The following is a 19,221-nucleotide window of genomic DNA, read 5'->3' as shown; positions in this document are numbered from 1 at the left end:
GACTAGTGTCATGTCCATCCCATTAAAAACAGTATTTTCTTGGTGACTTCGGAGGGACCAAGCTTTTCCAACTGGGTCCTAAATATTTTAAGTACTGCTGCAGTCATTTGAAGTAAATGCGGTACTCAAGAAATACATGAAGAAACTCTGTTAGCTGCAGCTCCTCACATCCCCTCCATAATTTGGACTCATCTTTTTCTTTAAAGTGTGCCTTTCCTGAACTGAGGTGTGTTTAAGCTGCCATGTAGGTATTTTGCCTGTTTCCAGCCTTTTCTTGGTTAGTATTCTCAGTCACTTTTTTCAGTTACTGCGAACTGTAAGGCATGCCTATGAGCGGGCAAGAATGCCTGGGCACGGATATACACATACAGGTGGCTGCAAGCTGTCTTGCTGTCTCCTGATAACTATTTCTGCAAAGGGTCTCATGAAGCCAATAGACTGAGCTTGGGAAGCGGTTTGTATTTCATACATCTTACTAGCAATAGCACTAAAGTTGGGATTACTTCAAAAGATGACTTTTTATGTTGTATTTCTTTTTTTCACCTTTCCTACCACATGACTAAGATCAGCTCTGAGTACTTGATGTTAAACATGCTGACACTATCTGCTTTGCTACTGAAGCTTTGAATGTGTTACGGCGGTTTCTGTGTTACTTATATAGAATTTTATTTCCCACTTTTTCTTTGTTTCACTAAACAATAACTGTTGGCAAGGAAACACATATGGGGCTGTAAACTATTTATTAGCAGTTGAGTAGATCTATCAGGTCCTGATTCTGAAAGTATTTATATATAGTTTATTCAGGCACAAAAAGAGAAATATGCAATTTAGGGTTTGGTATGGATGGTTGGCCTCAAATAGTCAGTGGAAGACATTTTCTAGAAATGGGGTGATAGTTGTATCTGTACATTCTCAGATCTGTATTTATATTTCATTCAATAGGCTACAAAGCACTTACAAACTTTGCAGATGGTTTTTAAGAATGGAAAAATGAAAGGAATCCCTTTGTTCCTGGGTGCAATATATAATTAAATACATATTTCTGAAGAAGCCAGTGATCTACACATTATGGCTTACACAAACATGCCATAGTAATGTGAGAAAAAAAAACATAAAAATAGATTCACACACATATATATAGCAACTTAAGCAGTACTTTCAGAACAGGAAATAAAGAGGGTAATTAATCCATTAGAAATTATTATCTCGCCTAAAATGGTCCCTGAGCCAATTTATATAATACAATGCTAAATTTGGAACCATTCTTAAATTTTAGCTAGTTAAATATAGGTCATGAAACAGATGAGCAGTGTATGGAGACATAATCAGGTTTTTTTTAGTTTAAACAGTGAGCAAAAGTCTCTGGAAACAGAGTCATGTGTTGAAGCACAGCAGCTAGGAAACACCAGTGGCTGAAGGTGACAAAAACTTGCAAATTTTGAAGAGTTCTGCAGGTCCCCAGGCCAGAGCTGGAGGATGATGAGGGGGAGCTGACCTGTATTATGTAATAATGTTTTCGAGGGACCAGGTGTCTGCATGGTAGTATTTCCTGCAAACTATTATTTAATGGTTTATTATGCTAAATACTGCAAACACAAATAAATAAAATGAGTTTTAAACACTCATGAGACTGAATATGCACACAGATCTGTTGGGTACAAGGAGTTCATCCAGTCAGTTCATCAAACAGTGCCTTGTCTTTCCCAGGTGGCCGGATGTACACCCATGTATCTAACAGAAACCCCAAGTCTGAATGTTTCTCCTGGGACCTAGTCTATCTGTCAAAGTCAATAGTGGGGCAGAATCCTAAAACTAAACCTTCCCAAGACGCTGCCGCCTCCCAGGGTAGAAAAATATTATTTACTTTCTTGCCTTATTCATAGTGCCACATACTTAAAACAAATATTTAAATAACACGGTGATGAAATTAGGGACTCTGCCACATGTACAAGCCTCTCCTTCCTCATATTCATGTGCCAGCTACTAACAGCACAGATCAGCCTAAAATTACTCTGTTCTACTTTCAGCTCCCACCGCTTTCTTCTTTCCACCCTCCAGCTCTAAGTGACTTAGAGCTGCCCCCTCTGCTTGCCCTGGATTCCCATGGGAGATATAGCTGCTGCCCCAACGGTGCAGCAGCAAAGCAGTCTCTCCCTGACATTTTTATACCATCAAGAGGATATCATCTTTCATAATCGTAACACAAATGCATGTGGCAGGGTTAGATAGATAGCAGGGCTAAAGCAACCCTAAAGTATCAAAAGAGCTCCTCTGAATTGGTGAATTAGGAAGTTACATGCAGGAAGAATTTCACACCAGCTTTAGGCATCTGCCTTTGGTGGTGTTAAAAACCTGCTCCTGCAGCTCAGCATGATGAGGGCTGGTGTGGTCCCAGTGCAGCCTTGCAGCTCCTCTCTAGTGCCAAAATCCTCTGCGCAGCGAGCTGGAGAGAAACTGCTGTGCAATGCAGCAGCCAGGGAATCAGTGCCTCTCGCGGGCTTATCCGAATGCTGTGTCTCTGCCCCCATGCCACAGCCTACCCCCAGGGGAGGTCACTGTCGTGTAGCCTGGCATGATAGAGAGAAAAACTCCCCGTTCACGGTAGGGCTGTGGCAGTTCCTGGGCTGGGAATTACACCTAAAAGAGATGCCTAGCACAGCTTGAAGTAAACTGCATGATCTATCCTGAAGTGATAGAAGGAGAGAAAAATGCGAGTATAGTAGTAACATAATCCTGCTAACTACGCTTTCTCTTGGGCTGGTAAGGGGACACCAATCAGACTAACCACTAAAAACCCATGAGGGTTTCATATATACTCAGTAAGTATATGTAATTGGGATTTACCTTGCTGGAAGTCTCACCCACTGCACATAAGTTTCATTTGCTTTGAGAGACCTAATTATTTGTCTATCTGGAAGTACAAAGAGCCAGATTCTTAAGTAGTGTAAAATTGGCAATTTCCATGAGTGCAAACTTCATGGAATTTATAGTCCACACTTAAGCAACAAAATTACATGTGATTTATCATAGCTAACAGTAAATATGAAACATACACCTCCTGAAGCGAAGGGAATAAATTCCGCTTCCCAGCTCCTCCCAATTTAGGAAGTTTTTTGACTTGATGCCTTAGTTCCATTAAAGTGCCAAGAACATGAAGTAATGTTGGCTTCTATTAATCTTGTTTTGGGGGGCATGACAGTTTTAATGGGAAAAGCTGATAAACATCAGTCTGTGAGTATGGGAGTGGACTGTAACATAAATACTCTTTTCCTGAATGGTCAAAATGAAAACATGAATGTCCAAGTCTGAGAGTTTCTTAGTATGAAGAATGGTATGTGTATCTCTCTATATATTCATGCACATCTACATGCATTTTATACATTCCATGGTGTTAAGGGAATATATTTTTTTAAGGAAGCATACTGTGCAGTGTTTGCCCCGTCTTAGCTGCATCCTGAACTAAAATAAAACTCAATGACCAGCACAAAGTTTTAACACTGAAATGATCCCATTCTTCCCCTGATTGACAGGGCACACTTCATAAGACTTAAAACCAACTTCCTGCAAGCCAGTCTGGGTGACTTGATAAGAAAGTGGAATTTAGGGCAATTAAGTGCAATCTGAGCCATTAGAATATGTTTGCAGACTGCAATTGTACACCAGCTGTTTTCAATGACATTCCAGCCATACAATGAAGATTTTACAAACCACATTTATTTAAGGGTTGAATTTTCTATCCTGGGTTGATAATACCCTATTTGGGGGATTGAATAAATTCAAACTATGAATGGAGATGGTGAGATGAATTAACATTAATGAACAGGAACTGGCTGCTCTTTGTGCCGGATATTATGAGTCCAAATTTTCAGCAGAACACCTGCAAATGCAGGACATCAAAATAGGAGAGTGTGAAGCATGAAATCTCATATTTGCTCTGTGACTTTAAAAAATTATGTGGAAATTTTTTTTAACATAGGAAAAAGAATTATATATATCTTGCTATGTTAGGATAAAAGAAAGGAAATCTGGATCTTCTGTCCATACCTCACTGACTTTTGTTATTTTTGGTCTTGACTGTCATTTTTCTGGTGTAGTTGTAGGAGTTTGGATGGTTAATAGAGACAAAGGCTTTATGTCTCCCAAGAGTTCGCTAGATCTTGCAGGTAGAAAGGTATTAGCAGCAATGATGATACATATTTTAAAAAGCCAGGAGTGAATGATGCTGTTGGTAAATCCCTTTCCTTCTGATCGCTTTGTCTTTTCTTGACTTTTCTGTTGGGATATCAATTAATCACTACTTCTTCCTGGGTTTTAACTTCTTTCTGGTATAAAAGACCTGAATAAGGTGAGGAAAACCCAACAGAAGACTCCTGTCTCTTATAGCTACTAATTGATAATACTTTTTTTATGCATGTGCTTTATATATTTTATGTATGTCTTATATCAATAGTGAGCAGTAGTAAAAGTATCTTTTGGAAAACAGAAATGTTTTGGTTTTGAACAAGATAAAAATTGAGATGTGCTGCCTTACGCTAGAGAAACAAAGGAAATGCAAAGGTTGTGGGAGTATTTAGTGTTGCTATTCTCAGCCTTTGTTTTATAAGAACAAGAGCAGAGAATTGAAGTAAACAAACTATTTGGACTTAATACTGCAATTCCTATATGGGCAAAATTCCCAACAGTCTCAAGGGGAGTTTTACTTGTGTTGGGAAAGCCGGGTTTGGGCCCATTGTTTCCAGTTAGGAACCGGACTTGTGTTTATTATTTCGTAATAGACATCTTGTTTGCTTAGCAACTCAGATTCCTCAGTGTGGAGTCCCTGAATCTGGAACAGTAGTGAGTACCTCACTCTCCCGCTTTTTCTAGTGGAGTTAAGTTCCAGATGATTTAAAAAATTCCTTTCTTCTGTAATCTTGCACTTAGTTTCCTAGGACACTCCTGCCTCACTCCTCCTGTTGAATTTAAAGGCCCTGGCTCTAGGCTTGCATGCACAAGAACATGTATTGCATTCCCTTGGTATTAATGATTATATACACTGAACAGCAATCAATGGTGAATAGGCCCAGTGCCTTCTAGTATAAGATTGTCTTTGCAAATATATGCAGTTCATCCTGGACAACTGATGGCTATGCAGTCAGTTAGTTAGTGACCTGACTATGAATAGAACCCAAGTGTCCTTGTTCCTAATCTGGAGGATTTAACCTGGGGATCCTTCTCCCTCTCTAGAATATAGTTAGAGAGAAATGTCATACAATCACAGAAAAAAGGGTTAGGAAGGGAACTTGAGAGATTATCCAAGTCGAGATTCCTGCCCTACAGTCAAGTATAGCTAAGTCTTTCCTAATAAAGAATTTTCTATTACATTAAAAGATTGTTAATGCTACAGAAGCCTTGTGTAATTGTCTTTGCAGATTGCTGATTTTGGACTCTCCAACCTTTATCACAAAGACAAGTTTCTACAGACCTTTTGTGGAAGCCCACTGTATGCTTCTCCTGAAATAGTTAATGGACGACCTTACAGAGGCCCAGAGGTAAGAAGGATCAGATTTTTGGTAGTGGTATGAGGATGGCTACCTTTGATGATAGTGCCTTGTGCTAGTACTGTTGCACATGTGGGCTAGAGTGGTTTTCTCTCGTACTGATAGTTCTCAAGCTGCCTTCATTTGCTTTGCTTATGGTTTGTCAGACGTTAGATACCTGTATGCCCTAAGTAAGTGCAGCTGGACTCGATGCTGCTATTGTGGTGCTAGTAGTTTGGAAGATGGTTGGATCAACTTTCCTAGCTTTTACATGCATTGTCTCTGTATTTCAGGTTGACAGCTGGGCCCTTGGTGTATTGCTTTACACTCTGGTTTATGGAACGATGCCCTTTGACGGCTTTGATCACAAAAATCTCATCAGGCAGATCAGCAGTGGAGAATATCGTGAGCCAACACAGACCTCAGGTATATAAAAAGAGTGAGGGTAATGTATTGAGCTGACAGGAGTTCAGAATGGAGGGTTTACCCTGCCTCTTCCAACATGTTTTGGTGTCACGTTAGAATGACAAAGAAAAAAATCTCTCATTCCCCTACTGACTTCATCTGCTATCAATTCCCATCTGGGTACAGCATTTACCAAAAGCCCTTTTGAAATGAAATTTTTATAGCAGATAGATTTTATTGCCTTGGGAAGCTTTAACAGGCTCTTTTAACTAGATCTATGACAGTGGAAATCTGTTAGCTATTGCAAGTGGAATTGTTCAGACAAGCTGTAAACCGATACAACATACTGGTACAGATCAGTCCTCTAGTCTAACTACGCTGTAGTATATCACAAGCAGAGAGAAGATGAATGGTCAGAGGGAAGCAGTCTCTTATCCAAGAAGCCAGTCCAAAATCTAAATTAAATACCACTATTTTCACAGTTACTTCTACTTAGGGGATAGCACATTTATTAGACACCTGACAGAAAAGCATCAACTAAGTCCAGCTCATTGCTTATAATGACTCCTTTCAGCCTTAAGCATCTGTATATATTATTATATTTAACTGGATGTTTATCTTTCATCATTTGTTTCCCACCTGTTTCCATTTTCTCCTTCCTGGTTGCTCTCTTTACAAAAATATGCCTTTAAAATATACAGAAGGCTACATTTTTTTGGAAAAAATAAATATAAAAGCGGTAATATGTAGATCATGTAAAATATTTCAATTCCCCTTTGTTTTCCTCCAAGTTTTATGATAAGCAGAGTTGATAGAAAGGTCAGTGACTTCATTTAGTAATATGGAACTATTCATTGATTTAACAGTACAAATATTAATTACTTTGATAACCCGGTGTACATTTCTCTGGCTGGTTCATATTCTTCTGATAAAAAATAATATTCAAATGCATTTCCCAAAGTTGACTGATGGCCAAAGCCTTGCCCCCTTTCACTTCTCCTATAGTGAGAAGCATTATTTTTCTTCATTTGATTGGCTTCATGTTTCCATTTTAAACTGATGAAACCCAACAGTGCCTATATTCTAAATATTTTATATTCCATTCTTTGTCCATAGATGCTCGTGGTCTTATCAGATGGATGCTGATGGTGAACCCTGAGCGCCGAGCAACCATTGAAGACATTGCCAATCACTGGTGGGTTAACTGGGGCTACAAGAGTAGTGTTTGTGACTGTGATGCCATGAGGGACTCTGAGTCCCCATTGTTGGCAAGGTTCATTGATTGGCATCACCGTTCCACTGGCCTCCAACCAGAGACGGATACCAAAATTAAGTGCCTTTCTAAGCCCAAAGGTCCTGAAGTCACACTAGAGAGACAAAGGTCTCTGAAAAAATCAAAAAAGGAAAATGACATTGCACAGTCCATCCAGGAAGGAGGAGCTGAAAATGCATCTAAACCCACCTCCAAGAGACCCAAAGGCATCCTGAAGAAAAGGAGCAACAGTGAACATCGATCTCACAGTGCAGGGTTCATTGAAGGAGTGGTCAACCCAGTGTTACCTTCCACTTTCAAGTTGGAGCAAGAGTTGTGTAGAACTGGTGTAGCCATTAAAAATGTTGTGGAGGGAGAGGTAGCAGGCAAATATGGCACTAAGCAGTCTTCACTAATGCCAAAAAAAGGAATCTTAAAGAAGACTCAGCAGAGAGAGTCTGGCTATTACTCCTCTCCAGAACGAAGTGAATCTTCTGAACTCTTGGACAATAATGATGAGACAGTAAACAGTGACACTTCTGCAGGGGTCACAGAGCCATCCAGAAATGGGTCTTTTAGCCATTCTTGCAGGCGTAAGGGCATCTTAAAACATAACAGCAAGTATTCTACAAGCAGCACGGAATCTGCTTTGATTAGCCCTGATACACCAACACTGGATGCCATGGAAGAAGTGGTCCTGCCTGGGGATGGGTTACCTCGAAGTTACAGTCGCCCTTCCAGCGTGATTAGTGATGACAGTATTTTGTCCAGTGACTCCTTTGATTTGCTGGATTTGCAAGAGAATAGGCCAAACAGACAGAGGATAAGGAGCTGTGTCTCTGCTGAAAATTTTCTCCAGATCCAAGACTTCGAAGGACTTCAGAACCGCCCACGGCCGCAGTATCTAAAACGTTATCGCAACCGTCTGGGGGACAGTAGTTTTTCCCTTCTCACAGACATGGATGATGTGACTCAGGTCTACAAGAAAGCCCTAGAGATCTGCAACAAGCTCAACTAGCAGAGAGAAGATGGAAATGGAGGGAGGGGAGTTGTTCTGTGTACCTTTATGTTGGAGTAAGCCAGGTTACTGTTTTGCTGACAATGGTAGGTTTTCCTTCAAAGGACCTGACTGTACCTACATAGCTGAACTCATAGCAAAGTGTAAAATAACCCCAAAGTCATCTCACACTTCTCTAGTTTTGTTTCCTCAAAATGTTACCTAGCTACCCAGAGAAAACCTGTGGTCTTTGTAAATGTGATGAAAGCATATCAGGATCTAGCAAACAAAATCATTGAGATCGAATGGCTCAAAGTTAAAGTTAGATAAAATTCAAACTGGAAGTGAGGCACACACATTTTGAGTAGTTTGTAATTAATATTAGATCAGTTCTAGCAAGAGATGAGCTGAATTCTTCAAGTCAATTTTGATGTCTTTTAAAAAGAGAACCTTTATTTCCCCCTGCAGTTATTCATCTGGGTACAGAAACTGCACACTGAGAATCTTTGGCATGCATTATGCCAGAGACTAGGCTACATGGTCACCATGGTCAGATGGTCTTCTAGCAAGGAGGCCTGAGAGGTTCTGAACCCATTCTGGGACAGCTGATCTGAGAGGATCACTTCAGTATAACCTCATGTGATGTATATGGACAAGCGGTGGAGCTAGGCATTCACATGTGGTTCCTCCCACACGCATTGCTCTTCACTGAGCAGAAGGCCCTCAAATCTTTTCTGACTACCACTCCTACCAGCCAGAAATGCAATCACAGAAATGGTAATGGGAAGTGGAAGGACATGGACATTATAAACAACTTTTAAGAACATTTCAACCTGTATGTTTGATTTGTGACTTTTTCTAAATTGCCAGCCAGATGAAAGCCCAGAGAAAGGTAGATCTAACAAACTGTCTCAAGGGTTAAACTAACCTTGCAATCTAAAGTTCAGTCACTGTCAGCAAATGGCGCTACCTTGCTATTAGCTTGTAGTATCTGAAGGTGACAGGTAGTTTGCTATCAGAAAGTTAGCTAAAGAAAAGGATGTAGCATGTAGGAAATGGATAGAGGTCAGAAAGTTGGTGGGAATGTGCCTTTCTCCAAATGAAAATGTTTCTAAGTAGGTAGTAATGGAGCAGAAAGAATTGAACGATGAAATGATAATGGTAGATTTGATAACAGAGTTAGTGTAAAAATGCAGGCCTCTGTGTACAGTGTAGCTGGTACTGCATGTGCGATGATATCAATTTGAAAAAAAAGAGAAGGATATGTGTATGCATTCTTAGACATATCTAAATATCTAGACTGAAGGCTTCAACTCCCATAAAGGTACCACATGGGTCTACTGGATTACCTGAATGTAAGCCTATGTTAGAAAGGCACTGTGCGTTTGACAGGCCTGGGCAAACTGGAATCTTAAGGCCCATTTCAGTCTCATTTACATGAGCACATAGCCCTTGGCTTTCTTGGAGGTTCACTGTTGTGAAAAAATGGCAGATTTCAGCCTATGATGTCAAATGATCCACAGCTCTAAAATTTGCGTGTGCGTATATACCCAGGACAGAGGAGCATGGGGTAAACTCTGTTCTCATTCCTACCTTGTAACTACAACTAAAAGCAGAATTTGGCCCACTGTGTCCAAAATCCTAGAGATCATGAGGAATGGGAATCGAGTTCCATTGGGGATTCTTGGAGAATCAAGAATAACCCATAAATGATTGGAAGCTGGGGCAGGGAACTATTTCACTTCTTGTTTCCCAACTTGCAAATTCCTTATCTGGTGTGTCATGTTACCTAAGTCTGCCAGTTGCTCCTAAAAACTGACTGGAAAGTCCGGCGTAAAGATGAATGAACTTTATTTTCCTCTATCAGCTCATCTGACTCTGTGGAGAACCTTTCCTTATTGTGAAACACTGGACCAAATTTGGCCCTGGAGTAAATGGCATCAGTACCCATGAAATCTATGAGAGATGTGCTCTCAGGCAGTAAAGTGAAATTTGGCTCACTGTTCATTTGCTCAAGAAGGGCAACTTCAGGTCATTTCTCTATTGATGTATACTTTTCTGTGATACTCAGATGTCCTGTCTTCTCATAGGGCCTGTATGTGCTCTTTTAGCCCACCTGAAATCAATACCCTGTTTTGCAGTGTATTCAGTTAACAAGTTTGCTGTGCTGCATTTAAAACAACTTGACACAGTTTCCATGGCAGTTCTGAAACACGGATGTGTTTTGCAGCCATGGCTTTTAACTTGTGCCCCAGAGTGTAAGAGCCAGATCTTCAGCAGGTGTAAATCAGTGCTGTTGTGTTGACATAATGGAGCATGACTTCAGCGGCATTACACTGACTGACACCTTCCTTGCAGATCTGGTGCTAAACCTTTAATTGATTTCTAAAGGTTTCAAAATGAAGGAAAGGGAACTCAGCTGGCTGTTGCAGGGAACTGAGAAGCACTCTGAAGGCTCATATCTACCTAGGCTTTTGCCCAGGCCTGCTTCCTTGTGTACAAATGTGAATGAATGAGTGACTGCTTGCTGCCAAACTGGAAATGTTATGTAGGGATTTACTGGCATGTTACTGGCATGTTACATGTTTACTGGCATGTTATCATTCCTAGAAGAGAAGAAAAAAACTTGACTGCACATTGTTATTATTAGTGTTGTGATTTTTATTTAATTTTTTTGTAATACAAAGTTGACATTTTTATTTGAATTTGTCTTTTTTTATTTATTGGTCTGAAAGCCATTTCAAAGGTATAATAATATATTTGGTGTAATTTAATTGGTGCAACATGATTTTACAGCTCCGGCCAAAATTAGTGTTATTTTGGTTTTTTTTTTTTGTTTTTTCCCAATCCTTGGTTGGTTTGAGCTCTTCAAGGCACACAGGGGAAAACTCTGGATAATCACCCAAAGTGTTTGTATTTTTAATCTGATACTGTTTTTTTATTAAATAAAATGAAATTAATGTAACTGTGAAGACTCTCTCTCTTTTCTTTTTCACTGTACATCAGCATAAGCTGAGGCCAAACAGTAATGAACTTGTCATGCAGAAATACAGCAGCATCTCAGCAAATTGTACCAAGTTGTTTATGCAAAAGTTCTTGGCTCATTTGTGCATTTGAATATAATGTGGGTGGCCACAGAGACTCCCGTGCTATGAGCGATTTGGCACTGCAAAACAACCAAGGCTTTCAGCTATGTAAATGTTTCATGGAGAAGAATAGCTGACTGGGGTTTCTCTCCTGGAAGTTAATGAGATTTGTGGGCCAGGTGTGCTGCAGGTGAGACAGAACAGGCTGTCTGACAAATAGACACAGCACAACTCATTTGTAGCCCAAAGACATGCTACAACAGTCCTTCCTGCTCTCTGGTGGGGGGAAGGACAGTTTATTACCAATTTTAATGTTCCTGTTGGTATAATTTAGTTTTTTGGGGGCAAAAGACTGGTGGCCATCTGCAACTTCAGATGTGGGATGGTTCAAGTCAGATGGCTTTCAGCAATCAGAGTAATCAGCTGGTGGGAGGCAAAAAGGAGTCAGTTTTCATATTTTGGAGTCCTCTTGATAACCAGAAGGCTTTAGATTGTTTTTCTTGGAAAATGGGTGGGCATCATAAAGGAAACTAGGTATTAGATACGCTCTATGTGTTGGGGACCTGTTTCAATAAAGGAAACGGTTGGCCCTGTCCTAAAGTTGGCTCTGAGCAAGACACCATTAAACTTCACCCTTGATTCAGTCAGCCAAGATACCTGTGGTGTGTATTTCTTCTGCTTTTTAAATTACAGGAGGTTTGGATTAGGATCCAAGGTTTGGAAACCATGCAAAATAGGCTTTCATTTTTTTCTAATTCCATTCTCTCTCTTGAGCTTTTTAAAGCAAGGAACCATGGCTGTAGGTGCTAGATTATTTGTCATCAGTACTTAACAGCCCCTGGGAGTAGAGGGAACAAGCAAATGATGCAGAAAGGCAAATAACCATTAATACATTGCAAAGGGAATGATTAGCTGCTGTGTGCTAATAGACTCAGAAAGTGTTAGGCACATATTCAGAGTCAGCATGTGTGTTCTTGTACGTGAGGTGAATAAGGTCTAACTGTGTGGGTGCTGGATGGTGGAAAATGTAATGCAAGTCTCTTCTGCAATAGCAATTATGAAACTTTTTTTTTTTGCATACAAGGAAAAGGGAAGTTGAGGGCAAACCATTTATTTTGTTTTGTTTTAAAAAGAGTGACTTCTAGAAAGAAAATTCTGGATGGCTGGATATTGTGCACATATGCGGGAAGTCCCGAGAAGTAATTATGTACATGTTTTTACATCTGTGAGAGCACGCACTTCTTGGGTGTGGTGGTAAAGTGGATGTCTAATTTTCCTATTTAGTAAAGAAAATCAGTGTACAGTGCTACGCCCTATTCAAAGTAACATGGCATGTCTGTAGCCAGACCTGGTCTTCTTTTATGCCTGTTCCATGGGGATTCCAGGGTTTCTCAAGAATCACCAAAGTTTTATGTCTTGGGCAAGACAGGAGCAAAGAAGCAAGGGAGGAGCCTTGGGAGCTATGTGGTATAGTGACAAATCAACAGTATGTTTTCATAGTAGCCACAAATACTCTTGGTCCTTTGTAACTCTTCTTTACCTTGAAAAGTTGGCAAACTCAAATGCTGGTTCTCAAAAGCATGTACATGTACATAATTTGATAATGCCAGAGATCCCTCTGACTTCTATGATATACTTACTGAAGTCCAGGGACCAGCTCACATGAGTGGCACTGCCTTACGGTGAGTGATGCTGCCATATGGCCATAGAGCACTCAGAGGCCAACATGGGAACTTGCAGGGCAGCCTGATGGTCTCCTTAAAGCTCACCAACCCCAAATCACTCATGCAGGGGGAGAGGATTTGTACCAAGACAACGGGAGGCAGCTCTCTAATGTTGTTGCAGCCTTTGAGGAGGAGCACACAACCACTTTGTAGTGCTGGCAAGAGAAACAAAATTCAGAGCAAAGTAAAATAGCACTTTTTCCAGCCATAGAAATTCTCATTTATTATTTGATTTGTATTTGTATTTATTCTCACAGGTCAATCTGCTGTCTATTTAGACACTTCAGGGATGGTGAAATTAAGGTGCTGCATCAAGGAGAAAGAAATGGCATTTTCAGGTATTACATATAAACATATTTACAGACAAATTTGCTAGTGAGTCTATAAGCATGTGTAATAACAAAATTTGCAAGACCAGAACCTGAGTTATAGCTACAGAATAAGTCATAACCTCTCCAGTGAGAGGAGAAGTTCAATCCCAATGTAATTTTGGTGTGTATGAGAAGTTTATCAATTTAGTCAGGCATTTATCTTGGTGATTTACATCTCATTTTAATGAGATGCTTCTGGAGACAAAGCTGCAGAAAATTCATTTACTGAGCCAATAGAAAATTGGGTGTACGCTAGCATGAGCCCAGGCTCTCTGGTACCTGTCTCAGGGCTCCTGGTTTTAGGGTTTCAATCCAAAGTTCTACCTCAGGAGAGAACAGATCATATTTCCCCGGAATAATAGTCTTTAGTATTCAACTAGGGCTTCTTTTATTATTACTGTCTGGTGGAGCTGTCTCTTGTTCCTTGCCAAACCAAGACATCTTTCTCATGAAAGACTGAATAATTTGGCTGGAGAAGCAACTTTTTTGGATAGATCATCTGAGCATTTTGTTGCTGGCTATCTATCTCTAGCCCTTCCCCCCAACCCCAAATTTCCTGGAATTTCATCAGTGCAGAAAAACCTTTGATCATCTGGCCATACAGAACCCTGCACTTTTAAGGTCGTGATACATATTTGCACAGATGCTTAATGTTCTTGAAAAAACATTTTTAAAGGCAATTTTATGCAATACCAGAAGGCTCCTTCTCATGCCCAGCCTATCTGCTGGTTTTAGGATTCACACTGAGAAGTGTACCAAGCCCAGCTCCACAAAGGGATTAGATAGCCAAATGTCATAAAAATAAGAAAAAGAAACAGCTGCGGATGTTGGCCATAGATATACTTGCAGGTCAGGATATCATCCTAAGCACCTGTTTATGCAGCGAAGCAGCTCTACTACCAGCTCACTCTCACGGGGTTTTAGATACTGAACACCTTTGAAAATCAGGCCTGGGCTTTCTCAAGATGGGCATCCAGAATTAAAACCTTTGCTATCAGAGACTGTGCAGAAATGTTGGCATCAACAAGCCCGGATTTTTCTTTTTGTTCTTTCCCCATTCACCTTATCCTATTTATTTAACACCAATAATTACTCTTTCTCTCTCTCTTAGTTTAAATCTTGTTTGCTGTCCTGTTTAGTTTTACTTCATAGGCATAATCCCCAGTCAGTATGGTGCGTTGAATTTTACTCACTAGATGCTTTTGTAGCACTTACCATGGCCTTGGCATTGACCCTGTGTTGAAGGCTATTTAGATCATTGGCCTAAGGCATGATCCTGTTCTGCGGTGATGGCTCCAGTTCTAGTGCCTTTTAGCAGATAATTTTTCTTCCTTGAGGTTGAATTAGAGGAGGCAAGCAGCAAATGAGACCTTGAGCTAACAGCAGACTGCTCTCTGAAAAAGACACCATGTGGAGGAATAATTAAAAAGCTGGACTCCCAGGACAAATGGGTTAGACCAGCTGAATATAAATCAGTAGAAGTTGTGATGAGATTATACAGTACCCAGCAGGAATCCACTTAGAAAACTGTGCTCCTTTTATACATTGGGAAGATACTGTTGCGCTTAGCAAGGAATAAGCAAGGAACAGCTGTAGACCTGGCTGAGAAGCAAAGTAGGAGGGAGGGTTTGTATTGTTGTTCTGCAGTGATACAGTTTATTAACAGACCCCTCCAAATTTCAGCCTCAGAGATAATAGGACAAGACATACTTTAAATAGAACCAAAGGGAAAACAAATTCAAAACAGATGCTAGGAAGTATGTAAATATATGTTTATATTTACATATAAAGCTCTAACTGCTTGCCAAGAGAGATTGCTAGAACTAGAGTGCATGTCATCATTCTGGCTGCACTGGGAATTATCAAAAATATTTCTTTATATGTTCCTTCAAACTCTGTTCTCCTTAGCTGCACGTCCCAGAGCCTGACAGTTTAATTGGAAGATTTCCTCAGATGAGGGATTTGCTGCCTGAGAAGAGAGGGCTGGTAAGTGTCTGTATAACCCAGTGCCACAAGGAACATTCAGTCAACTCTGGTCCTTAGAGCCCCCAAGGTAGTTAGCTCCCTTGCACTCCCAGGAGCAATTTATGTGCCTGTGGAAAGAGGCAATGATTCAAGTAGTAGATCCCCAGCCAGCGCAAATTGATGCTGACCCAACCAAGAGGAACATCTAGCCTTAAAAAGTAAATTGAAATTTATACCACTGTGATATTCTGATTAGATTCAATGGGAATAGCTTCAAGTCCTAAATGCTGACCATTGGATTTCCTGTATGAAGAGTTCCAGATTTCAAAAGTTGTTTTAGAAACATCTGTTTCTGAGAAGTCAGTTTGAGATGCTTCGATCTGAATTTTAGAAATAGATGACCACCTTCTGCTCCCCATGCCTTCAACCGGAGCTACAGTCACTTGGTGCTTGCAAGGAGAAGGCATACTGAACCTCAGAATGGAACCTCCAAAATGGAGATACTCCAGACCAGTGGCTTACTCTGAAACCATTAGCTTTGCCTTAGCTGGCAGAAGCCTTTCAAGTCATTAACACAGCAGCATTGTATAAATAAGTCCTTGCTTCCAAGATTTTGGGGGATTACACAATTCTTCGGATGAAATGGGATTAATCATTACTGGCTTTTTTTGGGGGAAATCAAAATGTTTTTCATTTAGTGGGATTGAATGGCTCAGAGTACTGCTCAGAGGGCAGAGGACTGGTCAGCCCCTGGGATTGCAGATGAAATGCTTGCAAGGTTCCCAGCAGCCCAAAACTTTTGTTATAGTTTCATGAATCTGCTCTTTCCCAAAGGAAATGAAGTGGTGCCTTTGGTCAAGTTTCTAATGTGGTCTTAACCCAGAGTATCCCAGTAGGGCTGCAATCATCAGTGGCAATAGTGTATAGATCAATCCATGTCTGGATGGACATGGAAATTGTCCTCCTTTGACATTAGTAGACATGGTACAAACAGCTCAGCTAGTATATGAAAGTTGTCACCTGGTCTGTAAAGAAATGTTTGCAACGTCCAGGCTTGTTGTTGTAGTTCTTTTTCGCCAGACCGAAAACGTTATTATCTGAAAAGTACCAAATTAAAGCCCTGACCTAGCAATGACTTAGGTACCTCTCTTTACAAGATACTGAGATTCAACAGTATTGCTTATGGAAGCAACAGGACTGTTGACAGTTATAAAAAAATGAGGAAGAATGGAGGCTACATTTCATCTCAGTGAAAGGAAAAAGGGACAGTCTTTTCTTGCAATTGAGATATGTGAATAAATCAAAAATTTCCTATGTTCCATTCTAAAGTCAGAGCAGATTCACTGGAACCCCACTCTTTATTTCTCCTACAGCAAATAAAAGTGGTTACGTGTGCTCACAAGAATACTTGCAAGTTTGTACATTGTGACTATTTGCAGTAGAACTACAATACTGCATGTAGGATAGGATCCTGCTTGATACAGCCAGAGGTCAAGCTCTTTGAGCCCTGGTACAAAGACAACTGTAGCATGAGAGGGGGATCAGAGCCCATAATGTGCTTGAATAGGGCTCTCAGGGACATCCTTTGTTAAAGTTCTGCCATGTAAAGAAAGGGAGATTTGCATATTTTTCCCTCTGACATAAGCACACTTTCCCCCTCTCCCAACACTTGCTAAGTCACCCTTGCCACAGAGACCACCCCTAAAAATACTGCAAAAAATACGTGTGTTGTGAAAGAACCAGATTGCTTCAGACAACAGAAAAGCCATTTGTGTCAACACACTCACTAAACCTTAATTAAAACTGAGCACCCATTCCACCACAAAGTTATATCTGACTTGTCTTTTGGCAAAGCTGGCACTTCTGGGAAAGGAACTCGCTCATCTGGTTTGTAGGCATTCACTGCTTAAATCATTTCTTCTCCTGGAGAAGCACTGGTCAAAAGCCGAAGCAAATTCCTCCAGTCATAGAAAAGATGCTCACTTCAGTCTGAGAAATGAAACAAAAAATACATGACTTCTTTGAGCAGTCATAGCTTTTCCATGCAGCCTGCACTGAGCGTTGCATAGCTAGCAGAAAATTCCTTGTGATCAATTCCTCCTATGAAAAGAAGGCACAGAAATACTGTGAAGCCTACCAACTAACAAGCACACTGGTGGGAAGTAAATTTTGCTTGACATCGAGGCAGCATCAAAAGACTCTAGATTAATGTGGTCAACTGCTCTGATATATAGACTCCTTACTCCTGGTAAACACTCCAAACAAACATTTAGTTGTCTGTTTTCTGAAAGGACAGCGAAACCCTCAGAGATGCTACAATTAGCCTATCCACTGCAAAGTTCAAAAGAGAGATTTGATCTTTCACCACAAAAATATCCACACTCTCTTTCACATGCATGTGAATAGAAAGCCTTTGTTCAGATCAAGCCAAGAAGAAATAAACTATTGTTAGAAGGTCATCTCAGCTTGCTTCGAGGGGTGGGGAAGAATTACAAAAAATAACCAAATGTGGTCTTCTTACCAATGATTACAGATATTGTCTTTCAGCAGAACAGACATGTTTTTGTTAGAGAGATCTATTCTTGTGTGGGACCAATAATGAATTAGGGTTTTATAAAATGTCTAGTGGTTTTAGGTACCATAATTCCTGAACGTCCCACTTGAGACACCTTAACAAGGTTTGCTTTAGAGAATGAGTGGTTCCTATTAGAAAACAAAAAAATGTAGGCACTCATACTCCTTTGCAACTCTTGGAAGTTGTTTCTTTCACTGGCATTTGTCAACTTTCAGAAAATCATGAGTCTAATTTGCTACTAAAATAGGAAGGACTTCCAGTAAACTGTTCTGTACTGATATTTGGAGGCCTCATTCGGAATTCACAGTCCACCTTTACTAAGTCTACCACCAGGCTGGCAGCAGTCACATTCAGTCCACCTTCCAGCAAACCACCACCACTTTTATAAAGAAGAGTTTTGCTATAACTAATAAATTCTTTAAAGAGGTGTGTGTGGGGGGGGGACACACATGTGACATTCCAAACATACCTCTGCCAGGATTTCCTATAGTTTAGTCTTTTTATGAAATCTTCCCCCTTATCTCTCTAATATGAGGCCTGATTCAGTAAATTACTCCTATAAATCACTTTCACATGTTTAAAGGTAGGCCTGTTAGTTTCTTGCTGACTCAGGGGTATGGCTTTCTATCTGAGGATGAAATGCTATCCAGGAAAATCCCCAAAGGTCAGTTTTCAGTATTATTTTTTGACATGAACTCAAAGAGGCTGGCAAAAACTCTTTAGTAGTGGTTTTCTAGAAAAAAACTGAGGAATATTATATATCTGTCTTTCAGCAAATCTGAAACTTTGGTACAAACCACAGCTTGCCTGGCTGTGTCCTGTTTTGTTCTATTTTGAGTATTTATTTCTGTGGATAAATGGCTTGCAGTAGTCCATCATACAAATGGTCATTAACAAATCAAAGCTGAGATTTTCAAAAACATTCAGCATAAGCCTAGCTCTGTTCTTGTTCAAGCAACTGGCAAAACCCCCAGCAATTTTTTTTCTGCAGATATCCCTGCAAAAGCATATCCTATGCCTCTGCCCCAGTAGAAAACTTCAATTTCTGATGGGATACATATAGGAGTTACTGCATACAGAGTGAACACTTTGACAAGATTAAAACAGCAGCCCTGATATTTTCTTATATGAATTCAGAAGTAATTCAATCAACAAGTTTAGTGATGGAGGGAAAATCCAGGGAGGTTGTTCGAGAATATCTATGGTCAGTATGGGTTTTTATTTTGCAACCCATAAAAATTCCCTTCTGTGGTGGATAAAGCATCCTCACCTACCTCACAAATGAATGGTTTTATATGAAGATTTTTCTCTTCCAAATGGCAAAAGT

The 19,221-nt window shown here is 40.2% G+C and overlaps 1 protein-coding gene across 2 annotated transcripts in view; it reads left to right on the top strand.

Annotated features, from left to right (window-relative positions):
• The window catches only part of NUAK1 (NUAK family kinase 1), a 55,519-nt gene extending 40,223 nt beyond the window's left edge, over positions 1-15,296 (top strand). The window contains exons 5-9 of one of the 2 annotated variants that reach the window (XR_010886116.1): positions 5,412-5,531; positions 5,813-5,945; positions 7,041-8,280; positions 13,241-13,321; positions 15,263-15,296. Coding sequence is in view for 1 of the 2 variants with exons in the window: in XM_067308687.1 (XP_067164788.1) it covers positions 5,412-5,531; positions 5,813-5,945; positions 7,041-8,194 (1,407 nt within the window). In the remaining variant the exon portion in view is untranslated. Of the gene's footprint in view, positions 1-5,411; positions 5,532-5,812; positions 5,946-7,040; positions 11,139-13,240; positions 13,322-15,262 lie in introns of those variants that run through there. The other variant, XM_067308687.1, reaches the window with a different exon arrangement.
• The last annotated feature ends 3,925 nt before the right edge of the window (positions 15,297-19,221 follow it).

Source organism: Apteryx mantelli, chromosome 1, assembly GCF_036417845.1.
Source record: "Apteryx mantelli isolate bAptMan1 chromosome 1, bAptMan1.hap1, whole genome shotgun sequence".
NCBI classification, from domain to species: Eukaryota; Metazoa; Chordata; class Aves; order Apterygiformes; family Apterygidae; genus Apteryx; species Apteryx mantelli.
The sequence above is the reverse complement of the archived record's forward strand: the minus strand, read 5'-3'. Positions and strand labels throughout refer to the sequence as shown.